Source organism: Tachysurus vachellii, chromosome 4, assembly GCF_030014155.1.
Source record: "Tachysurus vachellii isolate PV-2020 chromosome 4, HZAU_Pvac_v1, whole genome shotgun sequence".
NCBI lineage: Eukaryota > Metazoa > Chordata > Actinopteri > Siluriformes > Bagridae > Tachysurus > Tachysurus vachellii.
In genome coordinates, this window is record NC_083463.1 from 7969069 (window position 1) to 7993366 (window position 24298).

A 24298-nucleotide genomic window follows, 5' to 3' on the forward strand; every position below is an offset into this window, starting at 1 on the left:
AGCAATAATATGCCAAAAAATATCTGGTCATTTAACCATCACACATGTATGTAGTTCTTCTCCAAACAACCACAACAATGTTGACAGCACACAATTGGACAGAATGTCATCGTATGCTGTAATAATTACAATTTTCTTTCGAAGATGCCTAAACCTGTTCAAACTTGACAATGCCCCTGTGCACAAAGCAAGCTCCATAAGGACGCTGTTCATCATGGATGAAGTAGAAGCACCTGCACAAAGCACTGACCTCAACCCCATCCGAAATGCTGACTGAGCACCAAACTTCCTCACCCGCCATCAGTGCCTGACCTCAGTAAAGCTCTTGTAGCTGAATGAACACAAATCCCCCACTGCAATGCTGCACAATCTAGAGAAAAGCTTATTAACAGTAACAGGGATTAAATCTAGAATGGGATGCTCAAAAAGAGCATGAGTTTTATAGTCATGTGTCCACAAACCTTTAGCTACACAGCTAAAGTAGCTCACTACTTCTCTTGTTCCATGTACACGACAAGCCATACTATTATAGGAAATAATAAGCAACACCCTGAACACCCCTTGTTTATACACTAGTAATCTGACAACACTAATTCTGTCTACATTGAAGAATGTTGTGTGTGTTGATAAGATCTAATCATAGTAAATGAAATCAAGTGTGTGAAGCAGATGGAGTTCCAAGGGCAGGTAGGAGAATTATATTCCCTAATTATATTTTATATAACATTTCTTTCTGTTTCATTTAGGATCATTTTAAAAGGCATGATGATATTATAAGGTGCTTTTACCATTAATAATAATAGCATAGTCTGTTTCAAATCACCACACAAGATGTCTGTAGGATTTAGATCTGGGCTTTGACTTGGCCATTCCAGAATTTTTTTCTGGAAAATGGTCATTCCATTTTTTACTGTTCTGCCAGTCCTTGGTGGAGCCCTTGGTTTATTAGTATGTTTATGTCATGTTGCAATGTCCAGTTCCACTTCAATTTTAAGTTCAACTTCAAATTAAATTTTTTGACAGATGGTCTCACATGTTCCTCAAGCACCTTCTGATACAATGTAGAATTCATAGTGAATTCTATGACGATGAGCCGACCAGGTCCTGATGCAGCAAATCATCCCCAAACCATAACACTTCCACCTCCATGTTTCACACTTGGTATGAGGTTCTTTTGCTAAAATGCTGCATTTGGTTTACGTCAAAAATCTTTTACCAGACTCATAAGCATCAACAATCTTCTTTTTGAATGCCTCAGAGAACTCGTCAAGAAGCTTTTATTGTCATTTCACCGTATATATAGCTGTTGCAGTACACAGTGAAATGAGACAACGTTTCTCCAGGATCATGGTGCTACATAAAACAAAGACAGAGCTATAAAGACTTAGTAAGTTAGTCCTATAGATACATAAAGTGCATCTGTGTGACCTGGTGCAATCAGTGCAGGACAAGACAGAAAGACAGACAAGACAGTGCAGGACAAAAGACTCTTTGGATATTATTAAGGTGCACAGTCCTGGTCTCATCCCATGTCTAAAAACTGTTCCATTATTTACATACTAATTTATATTTTAAAAAAAAGTTCTAATATTCATGTTAGCGTGAGCTGAAATGAGCTGGAGAGAAGAACATAAAGACTAAGCTGCAGTGTGTCTGCTGTCGAGCTCACCCTCAGTCCCCAGGGGTGGTGGCCTGTGACGTCAGCAAGCCTGAACCAAAGACAACTATAGCAGTAGTTAGAGATGGACACTGAAAACTTACTTAACTGATTTGATTCTGCTGAACAAGTTCCAATGAAATGGATCGCTTCGATTCATTTGATTTACTGTCCAACATGTCAAGTAACTTACATTCAGGGATTAATGGTGTCCTTGTGCAGCCTGATTTATATATTTATTAGTAGCACATAGAACATTTTTATTTATTATGTTGCATTTACGTGTGCATATTTAACTACAAGGACTCCCAACTGAAGCAGAAATAACCTGCAATTTAAGCATCAAGGTGGTAAATAAGCTGACAGCAAAACATGTTTAGCAAAACTATGTTTTCACTAATCGATCCAACGCAAGTACTAGATAATTGTGCAATTCTATCCTAATTGGATATTGTGTCAGTACAAAGGATGCTAGACAGCAGGCAGCAGCTCATCACAGTAGCAGGGCTGGTGGATCAACATGAGCTTTGGTATAATAGCTGTGTGGCGTTTCGGTGCTTGTTCTCTCATGTGGATTTCCTCTGGGTTCTGAAGTCCTCTGTCAGTATGTTGATTCTCTCCACCAAATTGTCCCAAGCATGAATGAGTGTGTAAATATACGTGTGCATTTATGCAATCAGCTTGCGAGAGACTAGAGTCGAATTCAGGGTTTGTTCACAAATCACTCACTTGACACTGACCAGGATGATGTGACCTCTAAAGACACTTGATCTATATTCATACAGGAAAGATCGGTTTATTTTACTCTTGCAGAACCATAAAGTGATGTTATGTCTAATACTATTCACTGGTTGTTGTATCAACAAACTACATACAACCTGCAGCAATCATCATTGAGGCCATGATGAAGAAATCCATGTAGGAGAATAAACTTCCATTGATTTCTCAGAAGACATCAGAATGAGATTTATACGAATAGCTAGTAGAAATACATAAATCCTGGCATTGGAATAAAGGTTTGAACTGTGATTTTATACATTCTCTGTTTGTTATGCATGTTAAAATATTACGCCTGATAATTAAACATAGTATTTAAAAAATAGAACATTTTCATTTAAAACATGTGCCAAAATATATGATTCGTTCATGCCAGCGAGTCGATTCGGTCGACTCTCTGAAAAGAGTCGTTCAAAAAGAACCGATTCGTTCGCGACTCGCCCTTCAGCAGGAGCGGTCCGGCTGGGCGTCTCTCACCAAGCCACGCTCACTTATGGAGGCGAATGAAGCGTGCGCTGTCATTACTGTGACCTTACAGCCGCGCTCTTTTGTGGGATTATTCGCGTTTAGACTCGGACGGCTTTGTGCCGAGCCCGAAAGACGGTAAGTTTGTGCAGGCTTTAAGTTGCCACTCATCCCAGTGCTCTGTTTCTGGGCTTGGAGAAGTGTGTACATGTATGCGCAAAAGCTGATGCGCAAAAGAGCTTTAAAATGCTTAAATGTGATGCAGATACTTGAATCATAATACAGACTCATGATTTAATCTCTTATTACATGCAGTATCCAGTATGCAGACTAAGTACTGAAATATAATATAAATGTAATGATGCATTATAATGATTTTTTGCACCTCATAACTTTCAGGTTGCTGAGTAATTTTTGTAGACTGCCAAGTGATGTGATATGGAGTGGACTTTGGATTGATGGACAGGATCTACTCATGTGTGTCTGTTTGTAGGGCCACATCTGACACCAGTCTGAGAGGACAATTTAATAAATGTTGCTTTACCGTCTGGCGGCTGTCGCCAGCTCTGCAGGACCTACGGACCTCCATGCTGCAGGTCTCTTCTCTGTGCCCAAATCAGCGCTTCCACCCTTGTTCCCGTACACCCCTCCTTGGCACTGTCTGTTAATGAGACTGGAGCTTTTACTGAATTCTTACTGTGTCCATAGTGTTCTTCACACGCCTGCATACGTATTACACATCACCACAGACTACAAGTGTCCCTTGGACGAATTCAGGAAGTGTGTTTTAGTGGCCTCCTCTCCTTCCTCTACGAGGAAATAATCCAAATGTCGATCATTTCTCAGGACATCCCAAAACACTAATTCAGGACTTTTTTTAAAAAAAAAATATAAATTATTATTCTTTCTAAATAAACAATCCAAATCCAGAAAAAAAAAAAACCATCTTTTAAAGTGCATGCACAATGAGCTCAGACAGTTTTCAGTACTGTGCACTGTATGAGTACAAGCGAGAGAGAGGAGATGACATCTCTCTGCAGCCTGGAGATCTCCTTACTGTCAGCAAGCTAGCGGTTCTGACCCCAGAGTACCAGGAAGGAGATGAGAAGAACCCTTCAGGCTGGCTCCATGGCACAAATGAGCGCACTATGGAGAAAGGTGACTTCCCGGGGACTTTCGTGGAATACGTTGGGGTTGTGCATTTGGGCCTGCCTGCAGGAAAACCCTGGCCTAGACCTGTTCCCCCAACCCCTGGAGGACATCAGACACCTGTAGGACCTCAGCCACCAGGAGCCTGCATTTCAGGGGGTGAGTGTTTACAGGTGGTGTGTTTAGAAGTAGTGAATATTGTTGTTTTATTTAGTGACCAGTCAGTTGGGCAAATTTTTAAATAAACAAACAAATCTACATAATAAATGTATAATTATAGCTGTTTAGCCATAGCTATTCAACTGGAAATATAATTAAATACTTTTTACTACAATCTATAACTACTGTACACGTATAACTGTAATATTTAGCTATAGCCATTTAGGAACTATAACTATAAAATAACAATATAATTACAACAAAAATGTTACTATAGCAAAAGCAATATAACTGTTAACATATAACTATTATATAATATAACACTATTTCTAAAACTATAGCTATAACAAAACTCATCATAGTTGCTTTTATCCGCCACCTTTGTAGTAACTAAAAAAAGAATAATTACTATAACTATAACTGTAAGATAACAGCAACGTTATCGCTATAGCGATAACTACTAAAATAAAATTAAAAATATACTAAGATCTACTATTAGTACATAGCTTTAACGGTAAGTATAACTATAATGCTATAACAATAACTACAGCTATAACTATATAACTATAACAACTGTAACTATAACTTTATAACTATAACTAAAACTACAGCTATAACAAAACTGATAATAGTTGCTAATATCCTCCATTATTGCAGTCATTGCAAAAGAATAACTATTAATACTACTGTACTACAGTTATAACTAACTATAGCTAAAGACTTCATTTTTAGTCATATTAGCTGAGTATTATTATTATAGCTGAGTATTTCTAATGACGCCGCAATTGTAGTCATTAAAAATAATATTGAAATCACAGACCACAGACAACTCAGTCCCAAGATGGCTGCTCAATCTGAATGTGTGCCATACATGTCTCTAGACATCGAAGAGTTTGATCTACTTGTGTCATTTATGCTTTTCATTGATCTCAGTCCTCTTTTAGCAGGTAAGTATGACGCGCCTGAGCCCCCAAAAACACAGACCTATATTGAATCATTGAGGTGCATTGAGCTGATATGTTACACTGGGCCAATTAACAAGTGCCAGTGATTCCCTGTTGAACACAGTCAGTGCACAACATGGATCATTTTCTTCTAAGTTCTAAATTAAGACCCATTAAAGCTGTTGTAAACGATATTAGCTGTTCTGCTAAATCTAGCAGCCTCTATTGCTGGAATTGGTAGAATTTCTTTTATCGCTTCCAGTAAATACGCTGCCAATCTTGGGTTTATTGCCATCATCTTATCACTTCATTTCTTGTTCCTTTATAATAGTGATTTTAAATTTTTGATTTATCACGCCGATTCTTTATTATTTATTTATATGTTTTTAATGTATTTTAAAAAAATACAATTACAAACTGACACTTTGTGCTATTTTGACTTTAAATGTTTTAGATTGTTTTTAATAGTGTTTATATTTTTATTTGCGTATAGTTTTAATATTTAATTATTTTTTATATATATGTATTTTTAAAAAGTTCTCTTTCTTTATGCTTTAGACATTTAGACATAGATTGTTTCTTAAGGGGTCACTTTAAATTTTTTAAACGCATACAGTAGCTATCAGAAATGTAGAAAAGCTCCCAACTCTAGGAGTACATCCTTACGTCTTTGCTCTGAATACTAGGAGTACATCCTTACATACCTTTGAGTATTAAGCTTTTAAACTTTAATTTATAACCAAAAAATGGTTGACTTTTTTTTTTTTTTGGTCTCTTTTTTAATGGATTTTAATGGGTTTTTTGTCTAACATAAAAGGAAAAGATTTACCCATGGATCTTGGAATTGACACGTTATCTAGTAGGCTTCTTGGTTCCTTTAAGCTATCATTTCCTAGAACATCTTTTTTTGTGATAACTGTTAGCAGGAAAAAGGGTGTGTGTATAAAAAAAGAGCTTTTCATGCACAAAGCCCACTGGCCTGCTAGATTAGGTATCTAATGATGTGAGCTTCTTCAGGTGGAAAAACTTACCCTGTACACTGACTGCAGTGACAGCAGCTGCGAACTTCAATCTCTGGCTCTGCATGGAGAAAAAACTCCATTATCTCTGTCGCTTCTCTGGAAGTGGAATGAGCATGGATTAAGTGCAGAAATCCTGTCTTGATCACACCATATGTGCTTAAGGAATAGCAGATGAAAGAGATTAGTGAGTGCATCCAATATTAATGGAGAATCCAATGCTTTGATGTTCCCACAAGTAGATCCAATGTGCTATAAAGCAAATGAGGAATTATAGGAGTTGCTACCGGTTAATCCAGATGACATTCAATTGTTCTCCATAGAGAGAGGAAATGCAAAGCTTGGTCAGCAAACACTCTGGCATCATTTGACTAGCACTGTACACACACACACACACACATACCATTACATACACACACAAAACATTGTACACACACATACTGTACCATTACATACACACACAACACTGTACACACACATACAACAATACACACAATACTGTGCACACACATACAACAATACACACACAACACTGTACACACACATACAACAATACACACAAAACACTGTGCACACACCTACAACAATACACACACAACACTGTACACACACACATATACCACTATACACACATACAACACTGTACACACACATACAACAATACACACAACACTGTGCACACACATACAACAATACACACACAACACTGTGCACACACCTACAACAATACACACACAACACTGTACACACACACACACATATACCACTATACACTCATACAACACTGTACACACACATACAACAATACACACAACACTGTGCACACACATACAACAATACACACAACACTGTGCACACACATACAACAATACACACGCAACACTGTACACACACATACCACTACATACACACACAACACTGTACACACATACCACTATACACACATACAATACTGTACACACACATACAACAATACACACAACACTGTACACACATACCATTATACACACATACAACACTGTACACACACATACAACAATACACACAACACTGTGCACACACATACAACAATACACACGCAACACTGTACACACACATACCACTACATACACACAGACAACACAAACAACACTGTATTCACACATACTGTGATACACACAGATTACTGAACACACAACACTATACCCACATAACACTATTCACACATAAAACTATTCACACATACCACTATTCACACATAACATTATACACACATACCACTATACACACATAAAAAGATTCACACATAACACTAGTAACACATAGCAATATTCACACATAACACTATTCACATATAATACTATTCACACAACACTATACACACATAACACTATACACACATAACACTGTACACATAACACTATACACACACAACAATATACACACACAAAACACTGTACACATAACACGATACACACACAACAAAATACACACACACAACACTATACCCACACAAAACTATACACATAAAACACTGTACACATAGCACGATACACACACAACAAAATACACACACACAACCCTATACACACATAACACTGTACACATGGCAATAGTATGATAATGCAGGGCTATTCAACTAAAATGTGTATAGTCCAGTTACATAAAATTAACTGGAAAATAAACATTACACCATGTTGAATGATGATGTAATGGCCATACAAAATCTGAATTGTTTATTTTGTTTTCAAGTGGTGCTTTACTTGACCACTTTTTACTTTTAAGATCTGTTTTGAATTTATTTTTAGGGACTAAATAGAACCTTCTCTGCCCATTAGACTTTAAACAGTCTGCATTCGTCTGTAGTGTTTCCACTTTTTTCTCTTTCCAACAAAACACGTCTTCAGCTCGCTAATCAGGCCGTAGAAGGTAAATAAAATGAAACCCTTTTCTGTCAGACCTAATCAGGCTAGTCTCTCATCTGATGAGCTGCCTTCTGCCTTATCATTCACTTAAATGCATGAGATTAGATAAATCACAACAGAAGCTGGTTTGTGTTTATAAAACCAGAATCTATGAACTATGGCCATATGTTGATCAGCTCTGTACCAAATTTTTCAAGTGATTGGTTTCAATAATGACACACGGCTAATGCATACTAGTTGATCAGATTTAACATCATTATTTATCATTAACATTTTTATATAGACCAGCTTTATATAGACCTATATATCCCTGACACGGTCTGATCACTCACCGATCTCAACGATAATTATTGTTTAATTAAATTGATTGATTCTTCATCTCATAGTTGAGTTAGCTCAGTAAGAAGAAGTAATGACTGATTGCTGATTGTGTGTTAGTACAGTCGGACGTGCAGGTCATGCTGCATCGCCTCATTTGTTGGCTATATTTAGTGAGGGACAGGACACAGAAGCGCACTGCTGCAGACAGCATGCTGTGTCCTCTACCAGATGCTAGGAAAAACATTAGCATAAAAAATTGCTAGTGCAATCTGTTTCACAAAGTAATGATTATCCTGATTACAACATTATCCTTGATAATGATTTCCAATATCCGATAATGATTCCCAAGTCTGGAAATGATTTCTTTGTCCATCACAAACCTTTCCAAAACTTTAATAAAGTGCTGCTTCAAGCCAATAATCTTTTTGTTAGCTCAGGTAGTGCATTTCCACTCTCTGCTTCTGTGTTTGTGGCTTTGGACCTGGACAGCTGCAACTTGTTCATTTCTTTTTCTCTCCATGGCAGGGAGGTGCTGTCTGAACTGAAAGTCTGGCAGAACACTTGTTGGCCTGCATGCTGCTTAACTCCGGTCACATCCACTGTTACTGCAAAATGTGTTGAAGTAATTTCACCTAGTTAACCTTCTCAAAACCTCTTAAAGGCCCTTAAGATGTTACTGCATCACAAAGGATTTTCTAGCAAAGTAGATTTCCACATTTGGGTGGATGTAGCTTGATTAGCTAATCAGGCTATGCTAGAAAATGTGAACAAATGGCATCTTATAGATTATAAATCCTGTGGTTAGACTATTTATAATTTTCGTTTGGGTTTTTGTTGAAACTCTTTATAATTGTGTAATAAAAATACAGTAATTTTTGATTGACACATTTTTCATATTTAACTGCAGAAAAATCGTATTCATCCGAATTCATGTTCCAGGCTTTACTACTCCAAGCTGTTTACTGTTACTCTATAGGTCAACATTTTGAAACCAGAGTTTCGACAAGATTTAAACAAACAGCAAGTTTTTAAGCAGTGATTAGAAAGACATCTATATGATAATGAATTGCATCAAATGATTTAGCCAAATGCTACTTCACAGTTTAAGCTAGTCTAACTAGCTGTCTTAATATACTGAAAGCTGCGCTGCTAATGCAGTAAAATTAGTAATATATATTAAACTTAGCTCAACATTCTACATGATACCAGCTTTATGTTCCCTTGTGAGCAACTACTGCTTTCAAGCTAGATTTTGGATGTACAGCCTGGATGAGCTAGTTTGTTAGCATCCTAGCCAAGATTAGCTATGTTTGTATTGCTTTAATATACACTTGTGTTCTTGCAGCAAATACAAAATAACATTTGGAAATGTGTTAGAAAAAGTTTAAAATCATAAAATGAACAAAGAAATAAAGCTTATTCTTAACCAGCTAACTCTAGCATGCTAAATAGCTAAAAAAAAACTTTACCTATGTTTGTTTTTTAAAGTTGTGGCATAACAGCAGAAGATAAAGTGACAAGAGCTATGAAATGATTGTCCTTTTTCAAAATGTGGTAGATTGAAGTGATGAAAATAAGTACTTTGTGTTTCAATTTTTCATCAGTGTAATTGCATTTTCTCTAGCTCAAAAGCTTCTCGATGTATAACAGTGTTATAAAGGAGGAAACATCCTAAGACTGGCATCAGCTTGTCCAGCACTCCAGCACTCAACGCTAAGTACTGTACGTGCCTGCAGTTTTACCCCAAATCAAAGCCAAGACCACACAAAGCATTGTACTTATGTGCTGTTTAAGACTGCTATTGTGTATTGTCAGTCCTAGAGGCAACAATAAACACTGCCTTTGTGTGAGAGAGAATGATGTACCATACATCTGTTTTTGTCGGGAAAAAAACTCCAAACCAGTCAAAACTGCTTTTCGGTGCAGTAGTCATTTTGAGGGCAGTTGTATGAAAATGTGTACGTTAATATGGAATTTATCAGTAAATAGGGCATGATTGAAATAGAATCTTAGCAGTTCCAAACTCATATAGCAAATTATATTTTTCTTTTCTAGAAGCTGATACGGATGCAATGATCTCTTATGCAACGTTCAGTTTTTATCATTGTTAGGTAATAAGAATATGTGGTAGCTCAAAGTGTTTGAACGAGCCACTAAATTATTAGGAACTCATCCTGGAGGCACTGTGACTTTGATGGTGATGAGTGTAGTCATGTAAATACATGGAGGAAGTATTAGAACAGACATTTACCCCACACACTCTCTTATACACACACACACACACACAAACGGTACAATAATATCCTTCAGAGGTCATGTGCTGCAGTCAGGGCAAAGTGCTCTTATATGTACACATACATTTGCATTAGCGCTGCAAATTGGTGCATCCATTAACACTAATGCACCTCTGGATTGCCAAGTTTGCTTGAGGCAACTTGCATGGCAGAATTCATTATCCAGAGAAAGGTTTGTCTCAAGTTGTTGGTTCACCTTCTCTGTGTTATGATTTCAGCATAAGCCAGGAGTTTTAGCATCATGACAGAAAGACTGAGATATTGATAGACCGGAGGTTTGATCTACAGTAGGCAGCTGAATTTTTTTAGATTTATCTTTGGGTACATTTTGTACCAGACATCTCTCTTATAGCAATGAATGGTCTTTTTGTTTTGGCATTTACTAACTGGAGGATGGGCCACAAACTGTGCCACAGAGTAAGTAAGGGAGGGAGCCGAAAGGATAAGAGTAAAGCTTATCCAGTTGTGGGTGAAAGCATGCCAACTGTCAGGGCACTGAAGCAGAACAGAGCCTCTGTCTACCAGGATGTGCAGGGACTAGTCGCCAAATCAGTCACGCACTAGTCGCCCAATCAGTCTGCTTCATGGAGCTTATCCTCTTCTTGAAGAAGGCTCTTTACCACAGATTAGTATTGTTTGCAGTCATTATGTATTAATGTCTTACCAAAGATCCTTTATTCATTATTCTTAAATACAGTTTTTTTTTAAGATTTAAGGAAGATAGAAGTACTTAGATCCTAGCATGCAGTTGGTTGCAAATCCAGTCATTTTTGTTTTAATGAAAGACGTATAGTAGGAAATAAGGGGCTAGCAAAACTTTAAGAGAGTTCTGAGTTTGCTTACCAGACATAGCAGTTAGCCGAATTGCTTGAGCTATGCCCTCAAGTTACAGTAAATAGCTGCATTATTCTTCCTTCTTTCATCTGGTCTTTAAATATAGAATATCCATGAAAGACACCACGGTCCAACATCGGCGTGTACAACTTGAAAAGCTGTGTTGACACAGGTGCTAGTCTTTTTCCTTGGCCTTGTCCTCCGTTTACGTTCCACTAACGTTCCAATTTGCCTGCTTAAACTCTTCCCATTTGTCCCAAGTGACTCCATTATCAAAACATCCGAAGAGCCTGACAAATTTCAAGATTCCATGGCTTGTGCATAGTCTTCCTGAACACACAGAGACACATGGGAGATATTTGATTTACTCACATAAATCAAATCTGAGATGTGAGATCAGTCACTGAGACGTGTAAGAACTGCTCTGTGGCATGCAGCTGAAAGATGGAATGACAGCCAAAACTTTCCCTTTGGAAATTTTTGCTAGGGACTAGGGGCTGGAGAGCAAGTCAAAGCTTTATTGTGATCAGTGAGGCTAATTTTGCAAACATGTGCAACTAAAGGTTACCCATGACAGAACACCCATTGCTCTGTAGCTGGGAATAGTCTGAAGGTCAAGTATTAGCATATTCACAGACAGCACGTGTAAGTTAGGGTGACATTTTATCCTTTGAAAAGATTCCCTCAATCTTTTTCTAGTATAGCCATCCCATTGTGTTACAGTAAGTTTAGCATGATGGTGCAGGGGGTGGCACGGTTTTCTCTCTGTGTGGAGAGTCATATGGCCTTTCTGGGTTCTCCAGTTTCCCGCCATCTCTCAACAGTATGCTGGGAAGTGGAGTAAACATGCTTCATTTTCTCTAGGTGTAACTCTGTGTGTGTGTGTGTGTGAGAGAGAGAGAGAGTGTGTGTGTGAGGTGATCTGTGAGGGTGTTCCTTCTGGGATTCCACTTTTCCACTGTTCCCAGAATACATCACAAAGGATGGAGAGGTTGAATGAATGAATGAATGAATGAATGAATGAATGAATCTTTTTTTTTCTTCATATCAACAGTCACAAAAATGGCCATAGCTACAAGGGGATGTGGTAACCTAATGGTTAAGGTGTTGGATTACCAAGCAGAAGGTTTCAGCTCCACCAAGTTGGCTCTGCTGGGGCCACGAGCAAGGCCCTTAAACCTCAGTTGCATAAAATGAGATAAAATGTAAGTTCCTCTGGATAAAGGTGTCTGCTAAATGCCATAAAGGTTTATGAGGACACTGATGTCCAGACCTCTGTTGCTTTCGATGCTCTTTTTTTATATTGTCTTAATTCATTCATTCATTCATTCATCTTCTACCGCTTATCCGAACTACCGCGGGTCATTGGCGTCATCTCAGGCGTCATTGGGCATCAAGGCAGGATACACCCTGGACAGAGTGCCAACCCATCGCAGGGCACACACACACAATCATTCACTCACGCAATCACACACTACGGACAATTTTTCCAGAGATGCCAATAAACCTACCATGCATGTCTTTGGACCGGGGAGGAAACCGGAGTACCCGGAGGAAACCCCCAAGGCACAGGGAGAACATGCAAACTCCACACACACAAGGTGGAGGCGGGAATCAAACCCCGACCCTGGAGGTGTCAGGCGAACGTGCTAACCACTAAGCCACCGTGCCCCCCTGTCGTAATTCAATTTTATTTTATTTTATTTGTATCGTTTAACACCGGACTTTGTCTCAAAGCAACTTTACAGGAATAGAAAAAAATCTGAACAAAAATGACAAAGTTAAAACAAAGTTAAAAAGCTCAATTTCTTATAACTTTCTGTATACAACATCTTTGTCCTAGAATTCTTTCTGGAAAAGTTTGTTCAACAAAAACCCCCCATGTTTATGATATATAAAATAATGAATATTTTAGTTCTAATATTTATGATAACCAGATATCATAAGTGTTTGAGTGTCATACTGTAAATACTGTACATCTTGCATTTCTTGCTTATTGCACTTTTGGTTAGATGCCAAACTGCATTTTGTTGTCTTGTACTTGTACATGTGTAATGACAATAACTTTTAATCTAATCTAATCTTATTTAAATATGTAAATTTTATTATTTATTAATGGTAGAAACTCTACTCTGTTCTTTTTTGTGATACATTGGAAAAAATATTCAGGAAAATGAATTGTAAAATATTTTAGCAAAGTATGTCATATTAAAAGCAAGTATCAGAAAATGATACTGTAAAATTGTATTTTTTGCAGGGTGAAAGCAGGTTTTAAAGGTCTTTTAAATGTAAATAATTAAAAATTCTTGTAAAATGAAACATTAAAAAAAAAATTAAAAAGCATATGAGAATGAACCAATTATCAGTGGTAGCAATACTTACTGTATTCCACACGGTGATACATTAACTACTTCTACATTGTAGACCTCACTTTAATTTTTATCCTTGTTTCAGCCCAGGGCACAAACACAGATTTCATTTTGGAAAGCAAGGTTTCAGTACCCCATCTGACATCTACAAAATATGGTCCTGTATTAACTCTATGATTCTTGTTGCTTTATCCAGTCCTAGTCATGTTGAAAAGACTTTGGTTAGTTTTAAATCTCTCTCTGTGGATCTTGGAAGTGAATTATATCTACCTTTCAAGTTTCCTTAATTTGTAATATGCTGGGATTTCAAGGCTTCAAGGCTTTCTGTGTTCCAGCCTCACAACCATGTTCAATGTTTTTTTCCCTCAAGGCACGCATGTGAGCTCACTTGGATGGCGTTTTGTTTTTAGTACACTCATTTCCAAGGCTTGGTTTGAACTACCCTTGAACCTCTCTTATGGGTTTGGCCTCTTGGTTTCTGGCTTGATTTCGGCCCGTTCCCCTCATGTGTCCACGCCTTCACTACGCCGTGCTACTCTTCTCTTGCTGTTAGATGAGTTGAGAAGAAACGGGATCTGATGTTTTCCTTTGAGCATCCTGTCATTTTTTTTAATTTAGGTGAAAGGAACAGGTCATTACTTCAAAATATCAGATTAACTAGCGGATGTCGCTAACATACGGCGTATAAGAGATTAGATCAGAAATAGTAACCATGAGAGAGAACTGTTGGCTGTACCGAACAGACCTCTGAAATGGTTTGTGCTGATGGCTGCAGTAAACACAGTATGGCTGCCATGGGGACAGAGGAATGTTCACTGTGCTTTGTGGCACACTTGTGGCTTGGGTGAGCAGACGGTTTGGTCCACCATACGCCGCATAATGGCAGGGTGTGCTTGGATCGAGGTCCCCCTTGGCCTTTGTCATTCCCCTTGTTGGACTGACAGCATAGCATAGCCAGGCCACTCTGTTGGTCATCATCCACCATGAGGGGAAACTCCCATCTCAATTTAGTATGGTCTGTACCTGTCACGCTATGTGGGCAATTTTGGAGATTAGGCCTTAGCAAAGCACAGAAGAACCACCACTTTTACATACCAGACTTTAAACAACAGAGATCAGTATAGTCTAAACACTTGGTATTTTGGATATACAGCCAGTCCCTTAATTTAAGAAGGAGATGAGTTCTGATGACTCCATCGTAACTAGAAAACATTACAAGTCGAACCATGACCTAGCCTACCCAGAAGTCTTAAAAAAATGGTGATCAGTGTGGCATAGTATACTGTAATTTGTTAATGATTTAAGAACATTTGGCTAATACAATCTAACAGAAAGTTTGTTCAGTAAATAATCCTATCTGCTATAAAATCTTTAACAGTAGTGGTGAAATTGTTCGAGCTATGTATCATACATCCATTGAAGTATTATTTCATTGCTGTCGGGCGGAAACCTCGTATGTCCAAATTTGGTCAATTTCATATTTTTTCACATATCGATGCTATTGGTCAGTCCCCACGTGGGTCTGTTATTTTTACAAGTTATTAACCAATCTAAAGTCTTGAAAATAGCTTGAGCGCAAATCTCATAACTCCATTGGACACTTCAACTGTCCACCTCTTCCTCACTCCGCGGGAGAGCTTCACGGCATCTTTCTCCTTAATAAGAGTCGCAACGAATCAACACGTCTTCTGAGGTAAATGTCTTCAAAACACTGGGCTTAAAGAAAAAAAAATCTTGACCCCCGCTAGTTCTGGTGCTCGTCTGAAGACAGGAATTTAGCGTAAGACAATCCACTGCAACGCGGACTAAACCCTGTGCACTGCAGATAAGGTACGGCGTTTTTTTCATTTCCTGAAAAATAACGGTTTTGGAGATACGAGGATTCCACCTGACAGTGACGATATATTATTGTATTGTACTGACCAAGATTCTGTCCGACGTCTGCATAATTGAACGTTAGGTTGTTGATGGCTACATTAACTTATATGTCAAATGATGTGGATGGCAATGAGGAGGCAAGTAGTGCTGTGGTGGATACATTGGTGTGAAAAAGTGTTGGCCCCCTTTCTGATTTTTTATTTTTTACTTTAGTGTTTCAGATCATCAAACAAATTTATATATTAGTCAAAGATAACACAAGTAAACACAGCATGCAGTTTTTAAATGAAGGTTTTTATTAATAAGAGAAAACAAAATCTAAACCCACATGGCCCTGTGTGAATAAGTGTTTGCCCCCCATGTTAAAACATAACTTAACTGTGGTTTATCACACCTGGGTTCAAGTTCTCTAGCCACACCCAGGCCTGATTACTGTCACACCTGTTTACAATCAAGAAATCACTTAAATAAGACCTGACTGACAAAGTGAAGTAGACCCTCAAAACCTACACATCATGCCGAGAGCCAAAGAAATTAAGGAACAAATGAGAAAGAAAGTAATTGAGATCTATCAGTCTGGAAAAGGTTATAAAGCCATTTCTAAAGCTTTGGGATGCCAGCAAACCACAGTGAGAGCCATTGTTGCCAAATGGCATAAACATGGAACAGTGGTGAACTTTCCCAATGGTCGGCCAACCAAAATTACCCCAAGAGAGCAGTGACGGCTCATCCAAGATGTCACAAAAGACCCCACAAAAACATCCAAAAAACTGCAAGCCTCACTTGCCTCAGTTAAGGTCAGTGTTCATGACTCCACCATAAGAAAGAGACTGGGCAAAAATGGCCTGCATGGCAGAGTTCCAAGACGAAATCCGCTGTTGAGCAAAAAGAACATAAAGGCTCCTCTCAGATTTGCCAGAAAACATCTTGATGATCCCCAAGACCTTTGGGAAAATACTATAACATTTTGGAAGGTGTGTGTCCCATTACATCTGGCGTAAAAGTAACACTGCATTTCAGAAAAAGAACATCATACCAACAGTAAAATATGGTGGTGGTAGTGTGAGGGTCTGGGGCTGTTTTTCTGCTTCAGGACCTGGAAGACTTGCTGTGATAAATGGAACCATGAATTCTGCTGTCCACCAAAAAATCCTGAAGGACAATGTGCGGCCATCTGTTCGTGACCTCAAGCTGGAGTGAACTTGGGTTCTGCAGCAGGACAATGATCCAAAACACACCAGCAAGTCCACGTCTGAATGGCTGAAGAAAAACAAAATGAACACTTTGGAGTGGCCTAGTGAAAGTCCTGACCTGAATCCTATTGCGATGCTGTGGCATGACCTTAAAAAGGGTGGTTCATGCTCAAAAACCCTCCAATGTGGCTGAATTACAACAATTCTTCAAAGTTGAGGGGACCAAAATTCCTCCACAGCGCTGTAACAGACTCATTGCAAGTTATCGCAAACGCTTGATTGCAGTTCTTGCTTCTAAGGGTGGCTTAACCAGTTATTAGGTTTAGGGGGAAAACACTTTTTCACACAGGGCCATGTAGGTTTGGATTTTGTTTTCTCTCAATAATAAAATCCTTCATTTAAGAACTGCATGTTTTGTTTACTTGTGTTATTGTGACTAATATTTAAATTTGTTTGATGATTTGAAACATTTAAGTGTGATAAACATGCAAAAAAAAACTAAAAAATCAGGAAGGGGCCAACACTTTTTCACACCACTGTATATTAAGGTTTGAGGTCGTGTGATTTCTAACAGATTTGCAGTTGTTAGACTTTTGATGAAACAAATTTACCTAAAGTTTCTCTTTATTTCAACATACTAATGTATCTATTGAGCTTCAGGATTTTAGAAGAGAAAATGAAACGTAAGCATCCTAGAACAGTTCTCTGCTTTATTCGCAAGGCAATGCATATTTATTTCTAGAACTAAAGTCAGATTTAATTTCAGACCAGCTTTTTCTACAATCAGCTGATGAATATGACTAGATATGGCTTTTACTGTATGTCCCGAGGAAAACTAAACCAAGTTGCATACAGAAGCAATACTGACTGTAAACACTCACTCAATCACTCATTTTCTACCGCTTATCCGAACTACCTCGGGTCACGGGGAGCCTGTGCCATCTCAGGCGTCATCGGGCATCAAGGCAGGATACACCCTGGACGGAGTGCCAACCCATCGCAGGGCACACACACACTCTCATTCACTCACACAATCACACACTACGGACAATTTTCCAGAGATGCCAATCAACCTACCATGCATGTCTTTGGACCGGGGGAGGAAACCGGAGTACCCGGAGGAAACCCGTGAGGCACGGGGAGAAAATGCAAACTCCACACACACAAGATGGAGGCGGGAATCGAACCCCCAACCCTGGAGGTGTGAGGTGAACGTGCTAACCACTAAGCCACCGTGCCCCCCCGACTGTAAACATTTCCTTCTAAAAAAATTCTGCATCATTTAGCTAGTTTTGAAACTTGCTGTGGGTCATTTGAGGAGGTAAGAACAGTATAATAAGACTCATATGTTTAGTGAGGACCAAAACAACCAATCTGATTGTGTGTGAGTTTTTGTCCTTGTCCAAGTAAACTAATTTGCTTCTACTGGAGTGTGAAAGTGATTTCACTGTGACTTCGCAAGCTGTGGATGAAAAAATGCAGAAAAAAGAGAAAATAAATGCTACACGTGATACATATATTATTAGTTATATCTATAATTATCTGTGCTTGGCTGATATTTGTCATTTCTGTGTGCACTTGGAAATGGTTTGTTTATTTTTTCCATCACTTATTTTTTTATGAGTGTGTTTTCAGCCCTGTACACCCACCGCTCAGCCAGTTTTTTTTTGGTTTAATTATGTGCTGTGTGAAACCAAACCAAACCAAATAGCAAACAAGCCAAAAGTATCAATTTCACCTCTGATTCTTACTCGCTAAACAGAATAAAACGTGTGAAAGCCCCTTAATGTCACAAGCGGCCTCACAGTGAACACACACACACTCTTTTGGGTTATTTCATGCAAAATTTCACTGAGAACCTCAGGAGTGGAAGCTAACTAGAAAGATATTTGACTAAACACAATGTTAGTTTTCTTCTTCCAATTTTCTTATTTTGCGTTTTCTCAATTATTTGCCATTGTGCAATAGCAAAGTTATTGTGAGATTTAATACATTGCAACTTATGGCAAGCAGTATTTCCACCTCTTAATGCATTTAGATTTATTGTATTTGGCTTAAGCTTTTGCCCAGAGTGACTTACCTTTATCTTATACAACTGAGGGTTAAAGGCCTTGCTCAAGGGCAGCTTTGTGGTCCGGGGACTCAAACTCATAACCTTCTGATAGTCTAACAGCTTAACCACTGAGTTTCCACTCAGAGCTACGACTTCTAATTAATGTTACTAATGTTACTAATGCATCACGACTTCAGACCTTGTCTTACTTACCTTCTCCTTAGGGCTGGGTGATAAAACGATAACGATATGTATCGCGATAGACGTGATCGATATCAATAAAAAATGTGTTCGATAAAACACTCGATATTTTTTCCTCTTCGTCGGAAGAAAACAGGTTGCGAAGCAAGTTTGGTTGCATTAACAAAGGCACTCGCTCTCTGGTAACCTAGCAACGTAGGGAGTGACACGCTAACAGCCAATCATGTAACAGTATCACGTTTGGTTGCGCCATATCGTTGTCTCGTGCTGGTCTGCTGGATTCCTCTTCAGTAACCAGCGACTGATAAGCAGAAAATGAGCTGCTGCGAGCGAGGAAATTGTAAATAAAAGAGGAAAAGTCAGCTTGCCTTCATGGCATTTTTTTTGGATATTATATGTCTGACCTTAGTCAGAACAATGTCGTCTGCAAATTATGCAAGACCGTCGAAAATTTCTTACATTTTCTTTCATTTTGCACCTTGAATGTTAAGAGATAATTGTTAAGTGTTCATTGTGACTTTAGACTTATGTTTACATTTTAATTATTTGTGTTTTCAGCCATATCGCTCAGCCCTACTTCTCCTTAATTTTTAGATCCTGTTGTTTTTTTTTTAATTTCTATTGTATTTTCTTTCAACAGATTAGCTAGATGTTTATGTTAATTGATTATTTATTAGATTGTGCACCTTAAGGACTTGAATTTCGTTGTACTTGTGCAGTGACATGTTTTGATTCTAAGTCGGTTAGGTTGGCCAGAGGGTTTATAACAAAGCCCAGTTTGCAGTTTTTACAGTAACAACAATGTTAGTATTCTGAGTTCAACAAGATGCTTTCTGATTCTCTCAGATACCCAAGCTGGCACTTTGGTATTGTACGTAACAGTAGTCATTGTCACAAAAGTTTTATAGAAAGGTAAATATAGATTAGAACTCTAATTAGCAAGCCAAAGTGACAGTGGCAAGGGAAAACTCCCTGTAATGTCATGAGGAAGAAACCGTGAGCGAAGTCATCTCTGTCTGTGTGACACCACATAGCACACAAGCTCTGAAAAAGAAGTAGATTCTGTTGTTTATGTCTTTGCCTTTGACTTATATTCTGTAGATTTTTTTTTTCACCCTGCCCTCTCTTTTGTCTCCTTTCCCCCCAGATCAGCCATCTCCTGTTGCTTTTAGTCATCCTTCTTCATTAGACCCCTTCATAAAGCTTTTACTCTCACTTGTCAGTTACAAGCTACACGTCTTCTGCCCTTTTTCACCGAGCCTGTCAAGAACAAAGCTCCTTCGTTGCAGAGCAAAATACATCAGCCATTTCGTTATTCCCTGGCAGTGTGTAATTTAAGTGAATTGAAGTCTGTTGTTCTGTTATTGAACGTGACCCTTTTTAAACTGCTGAAAGGGAAAACGCTTGAATTGCCAATCATGAGAAGTGGTGGGATTAAGATGATAGAGTGAGAGGAGAACTCTTCAGTTCATCAAGATAACAAAGGTTCCTAATGTTAAAAGGAAAAAAATTAGACATGAAAAATGCTGCTATTTCTACAAAAATCAACATTCACACGGTGTTGAGGTTATAATGGTGGGGAGATAGAAGGGATGTTTTTTTTTCGTGGAAGCTGTGGTACTCATTGGGGAAATTACAGTCATTTACTGGACAGACAGCTCCAAGGAAGTTAAAGAGCAACAGCATGCACACTGAAGGATGCTCACTTCAAGCCCAGAGACTGTCAGTCAGCCTGACTCTACACTCTCTCTGCAATTTCACAACACTCTTGACATATCTGATTGTCTAATTTTCGCTCCATTGCTAGATTCTACATCACGCTTCTCTCTCATTTTTATTCCTCCTCTTTGCCATGCTGATCTCTGCGTCTGCTCTTCTTGTCACGCATCTGTTAAGTCTTTTCTCCCTAACTCTCTCTGTTCATCTCTCAGCCTTTCTCACCCTCTCCATAGTGCAGCGTTTGAAGAGCAGGAAAAACATCACTTTAGCTTAAGCACATCCGAAAATAGATCTGCAGTATCTCAGATAAAGATCAGACAGCATGCAAAGCCATTGCCACCCTTTCTCTCTCTCTCTCTCTCTCTCTCTCTCTCTCTCTCTATGTCTGTCTCTGTCTTTCTTTCTCTCTCTGAAAGCAGGGGCATGTCAACACAGAGCAGGAAGGCAATGAGATGACATACAGAAGAAGGAAGAGTAGGAGGATGCATGCTAAGCCCCTGGGAAGGCATGATTACTATTGTAGATAAAATTGGACAAGATGATGCACAAGAGTTTTATTACTGAAACGGGATCAAATTTTGCTGCCGTATATGAAATCTGTAGCTAATTCATAATTTTAGCTTAATTAAAGCATGCACAGCATTCTGTTTCTTGGCTCAGTGGGGAGAATGCACTGAGGAAATTGGATCAATTTAAATGCATTACATGTCCTTGAGTTAGAGTTATAATTCTTCCGTTCCTGAAAAAATGGTGAACATATATAATAAATATTTAACGTAAGTGAAATATATAATGTATACCCAGGTCCTTTTGTATTTTGACATTGACGGGGTTAGTGCGTTTCTGCCTCTGTACACCACCACAATGGGTTTGAAATGAAGCAGTCAAGATGTGATATACTGTAAGTGTGTGCAGACTTTCTGCTCTAATTCAAAAGGTTCAGACGAATTATTGCAGGAATTACAGCCATTTTATTACATAACCTTCATTTTGACTATTGACTGATAAGCAGCTTCATGGCCAGGTGTTTCCTCATTACTTCTTGACAAATCAAATGGTCTAGAGTTGATTCCAAGAGTTACACGAATTAGCATTTGGCAGCTGTTCATGGGAACTCGCAATATGCAGTCCATTGAGATGTCGATGCATGTGAAGGCGGCCATCGAAGGCGGCCAACGTTCGGCTGAGAAAACAAAATAAAAAAAACACAGACCCATCAGATATATAACATAGAAAACGGCTATAGGCGTGGCACAATTTAGTGCATTTTTAAGAAGAAGTAATGTACTGGCAAGACCTAAAACACCAAAATTCCTAGGAGACCACTAAAGATGGTGGATGATCATTAAGAAGAAAAATCATCTTCACAAAGTCAAGAACACTCTCAATAAGGTAGGTGTATCTTTATCTAAGTCTGCAATCCATAGACACCTTTTTCAATATTAATTCTGAGGGTTTAGCTCAAGATGCAAGAACAGAAAGAACTTTTGATTTTGCTGGAAAACATGTTCAACTTGTACCAGACTGTTGGAAAGAGAAAAGTATGGAGAAGGAAAGCATGGGCTCATGATCCAGAGCTTATCACATCATCTGTCAGACAACGTGGAGACAGTGTTATGGCACGGACATGTGGAACTGGATCACTGGTTTCAGTCAATGCTACAAAACTGCACAGTAAAGATGTACAATGACTCAAAACATACTGCTAAAGCAACCCAGGAGCTTCTTAAGGCAAAGAAATGGAATGTTCTTAAAAAGGCAGCGTTAGTCACCTGAAAGCAGAAATACAGACCGATTATATGTCAGTGTGTTAAGTTATTGTGGCTAGTCTTCGACCCATTTTCCAGCCATATTCCCTTTTATTGTATTTTTTTACTGGAGCAAGTTTAATTTTCATATAACACCTTTAACATCTGGGCAATGAGCAAGGCCCTTAACCCTTAGTTGTTTAGTTGTATAAAATGAGATAAAAATGTAAGTCGCACTGGATAAGAGTGTATGCCAAATGCTGTAATTTATGCTTGGGGCATCTCAGAGAGCAGAAATGGGTTTAATATCTCTACTTTACAAAAAAACTATTTAAAAAAAAATGTTTTATTTATATATATATATATATATATATATATATATATATATATATATATATATATATATATATATGAACTATGAATATATTGCCCCTTGTAGGCTTGGTGAAAACTAAAATACTTTACAACTAAAAATTGTTAAATCCCTGAGTGTCTATTTTCATATGAGCCACTAATCACTAATGTGTATTGTGACATGACAAAGAAATTCAATACTAAACACGGACACAACAAAACAGGCACAAACAAATTGTTTGGCTTCTGGTGAAAAAAGAAAAATACTAAAAAATACTAAAATACTACTAAGCTAGAACCATTCAGGATTTCAAGGACTTCAGTGAGGCCTACGGATGGGATGCTGCTCACTCATCCTCGGGATCAGGATAGAAATCATAGGATAAAGATGATCAGTCAGAAGAACCATGTTCTCATGGTTATATGAACTCATAGTGACTCATAGGATTTTCCTATGATCATTTGTTTAATCTGTAAGCATGTCTGTGATCTCAACATGACAGCATGTGACATCTTTAGAAAAAGGATTACAGTATAGTGGCAAAAAAAAAAGAAAGAAATCTAAACCTTATTTAACTATTATACTGTACACAGACTACATGGATATATGACATATATCACAGACCATCTACTTCTGATACAGACTTTAAATACCCATTTTTTCCTTTGTGTCCCCAGTTTGAACTGCATTACCACAATCTAGCCATACATACACAGACAATATCATCGCTATATCAACTATCCCTTCCCAACAAAAAAGCATTTAATGCTCGCTTTCCTATCAGATCCATGGTTCCAGATTATGAATGATTCTTTTTTTCCAGTTCCAAGCTCTTAGCATTAGTGCGTCTGACACTTTCACCGTAACTAAATCATGTGAAATATGAAACTGGATGTATTTCCCTGCTACTTAAGCATCACTTTTGTATCTCCAAGCCCATTGTTTCATTTCTCACACAGGAAACCCAAACCTCGCTCTGTATTAGAGTTACTGACAAGCACTAAGCTCAGCTGCGATTCAGCTTAGATCAGCTCCGACCGTTTTTTTTTTTCTGCTTGTGCTCACACTTTCTCTTTCTGCACATATTAAAGTGCCAGCATTTCCTTTGTATATCAGGCCCCAAGAGTTTTACACATATGGTAAAGAGTGTTATTTCTAGTTCCAATTATAGTCATCCAGAGGGGGGATAAAGCATTGACAAAGAATTCCCATATTTTTTCTCTCAGTTCTCTGGAGCTTAAAAGAGGCCACCCTCCCCC

The 24298-nt window shown here is 38.3% G+C and overlaps 1 protein-coding gene across 1 annotated transcript in view; it reads left to right on the forward strand.

The window, feature by feature from the left end:
- Nucleotides 1-2896: 2896 nt before the first annotated feature.
- The window catches only part of pik3r3b (phosphoinositide-3-kinase, regulatory subunit 3b (gamma)), a 222657-nt gene continuing 201255 nt past the window's right edge, over nucleotides 2897-24298 (forward strand). Inside the window, exons 1-2 of the mRNA XM_060867539.1 lie at nucleotides 2897-3037; nucleotides 3299-4207. Coding sequence (XP_060723522.1) covers nucleotides 3865-4207 — 343 coding nt within the window. The 5' untranslated portion in view covers nucleotides 2897-3037; nucleotides 3299-3864. The remainder of the gene's footprint in view (nucleotides 3038-3298; nucleotides 4208-24298) is intronic.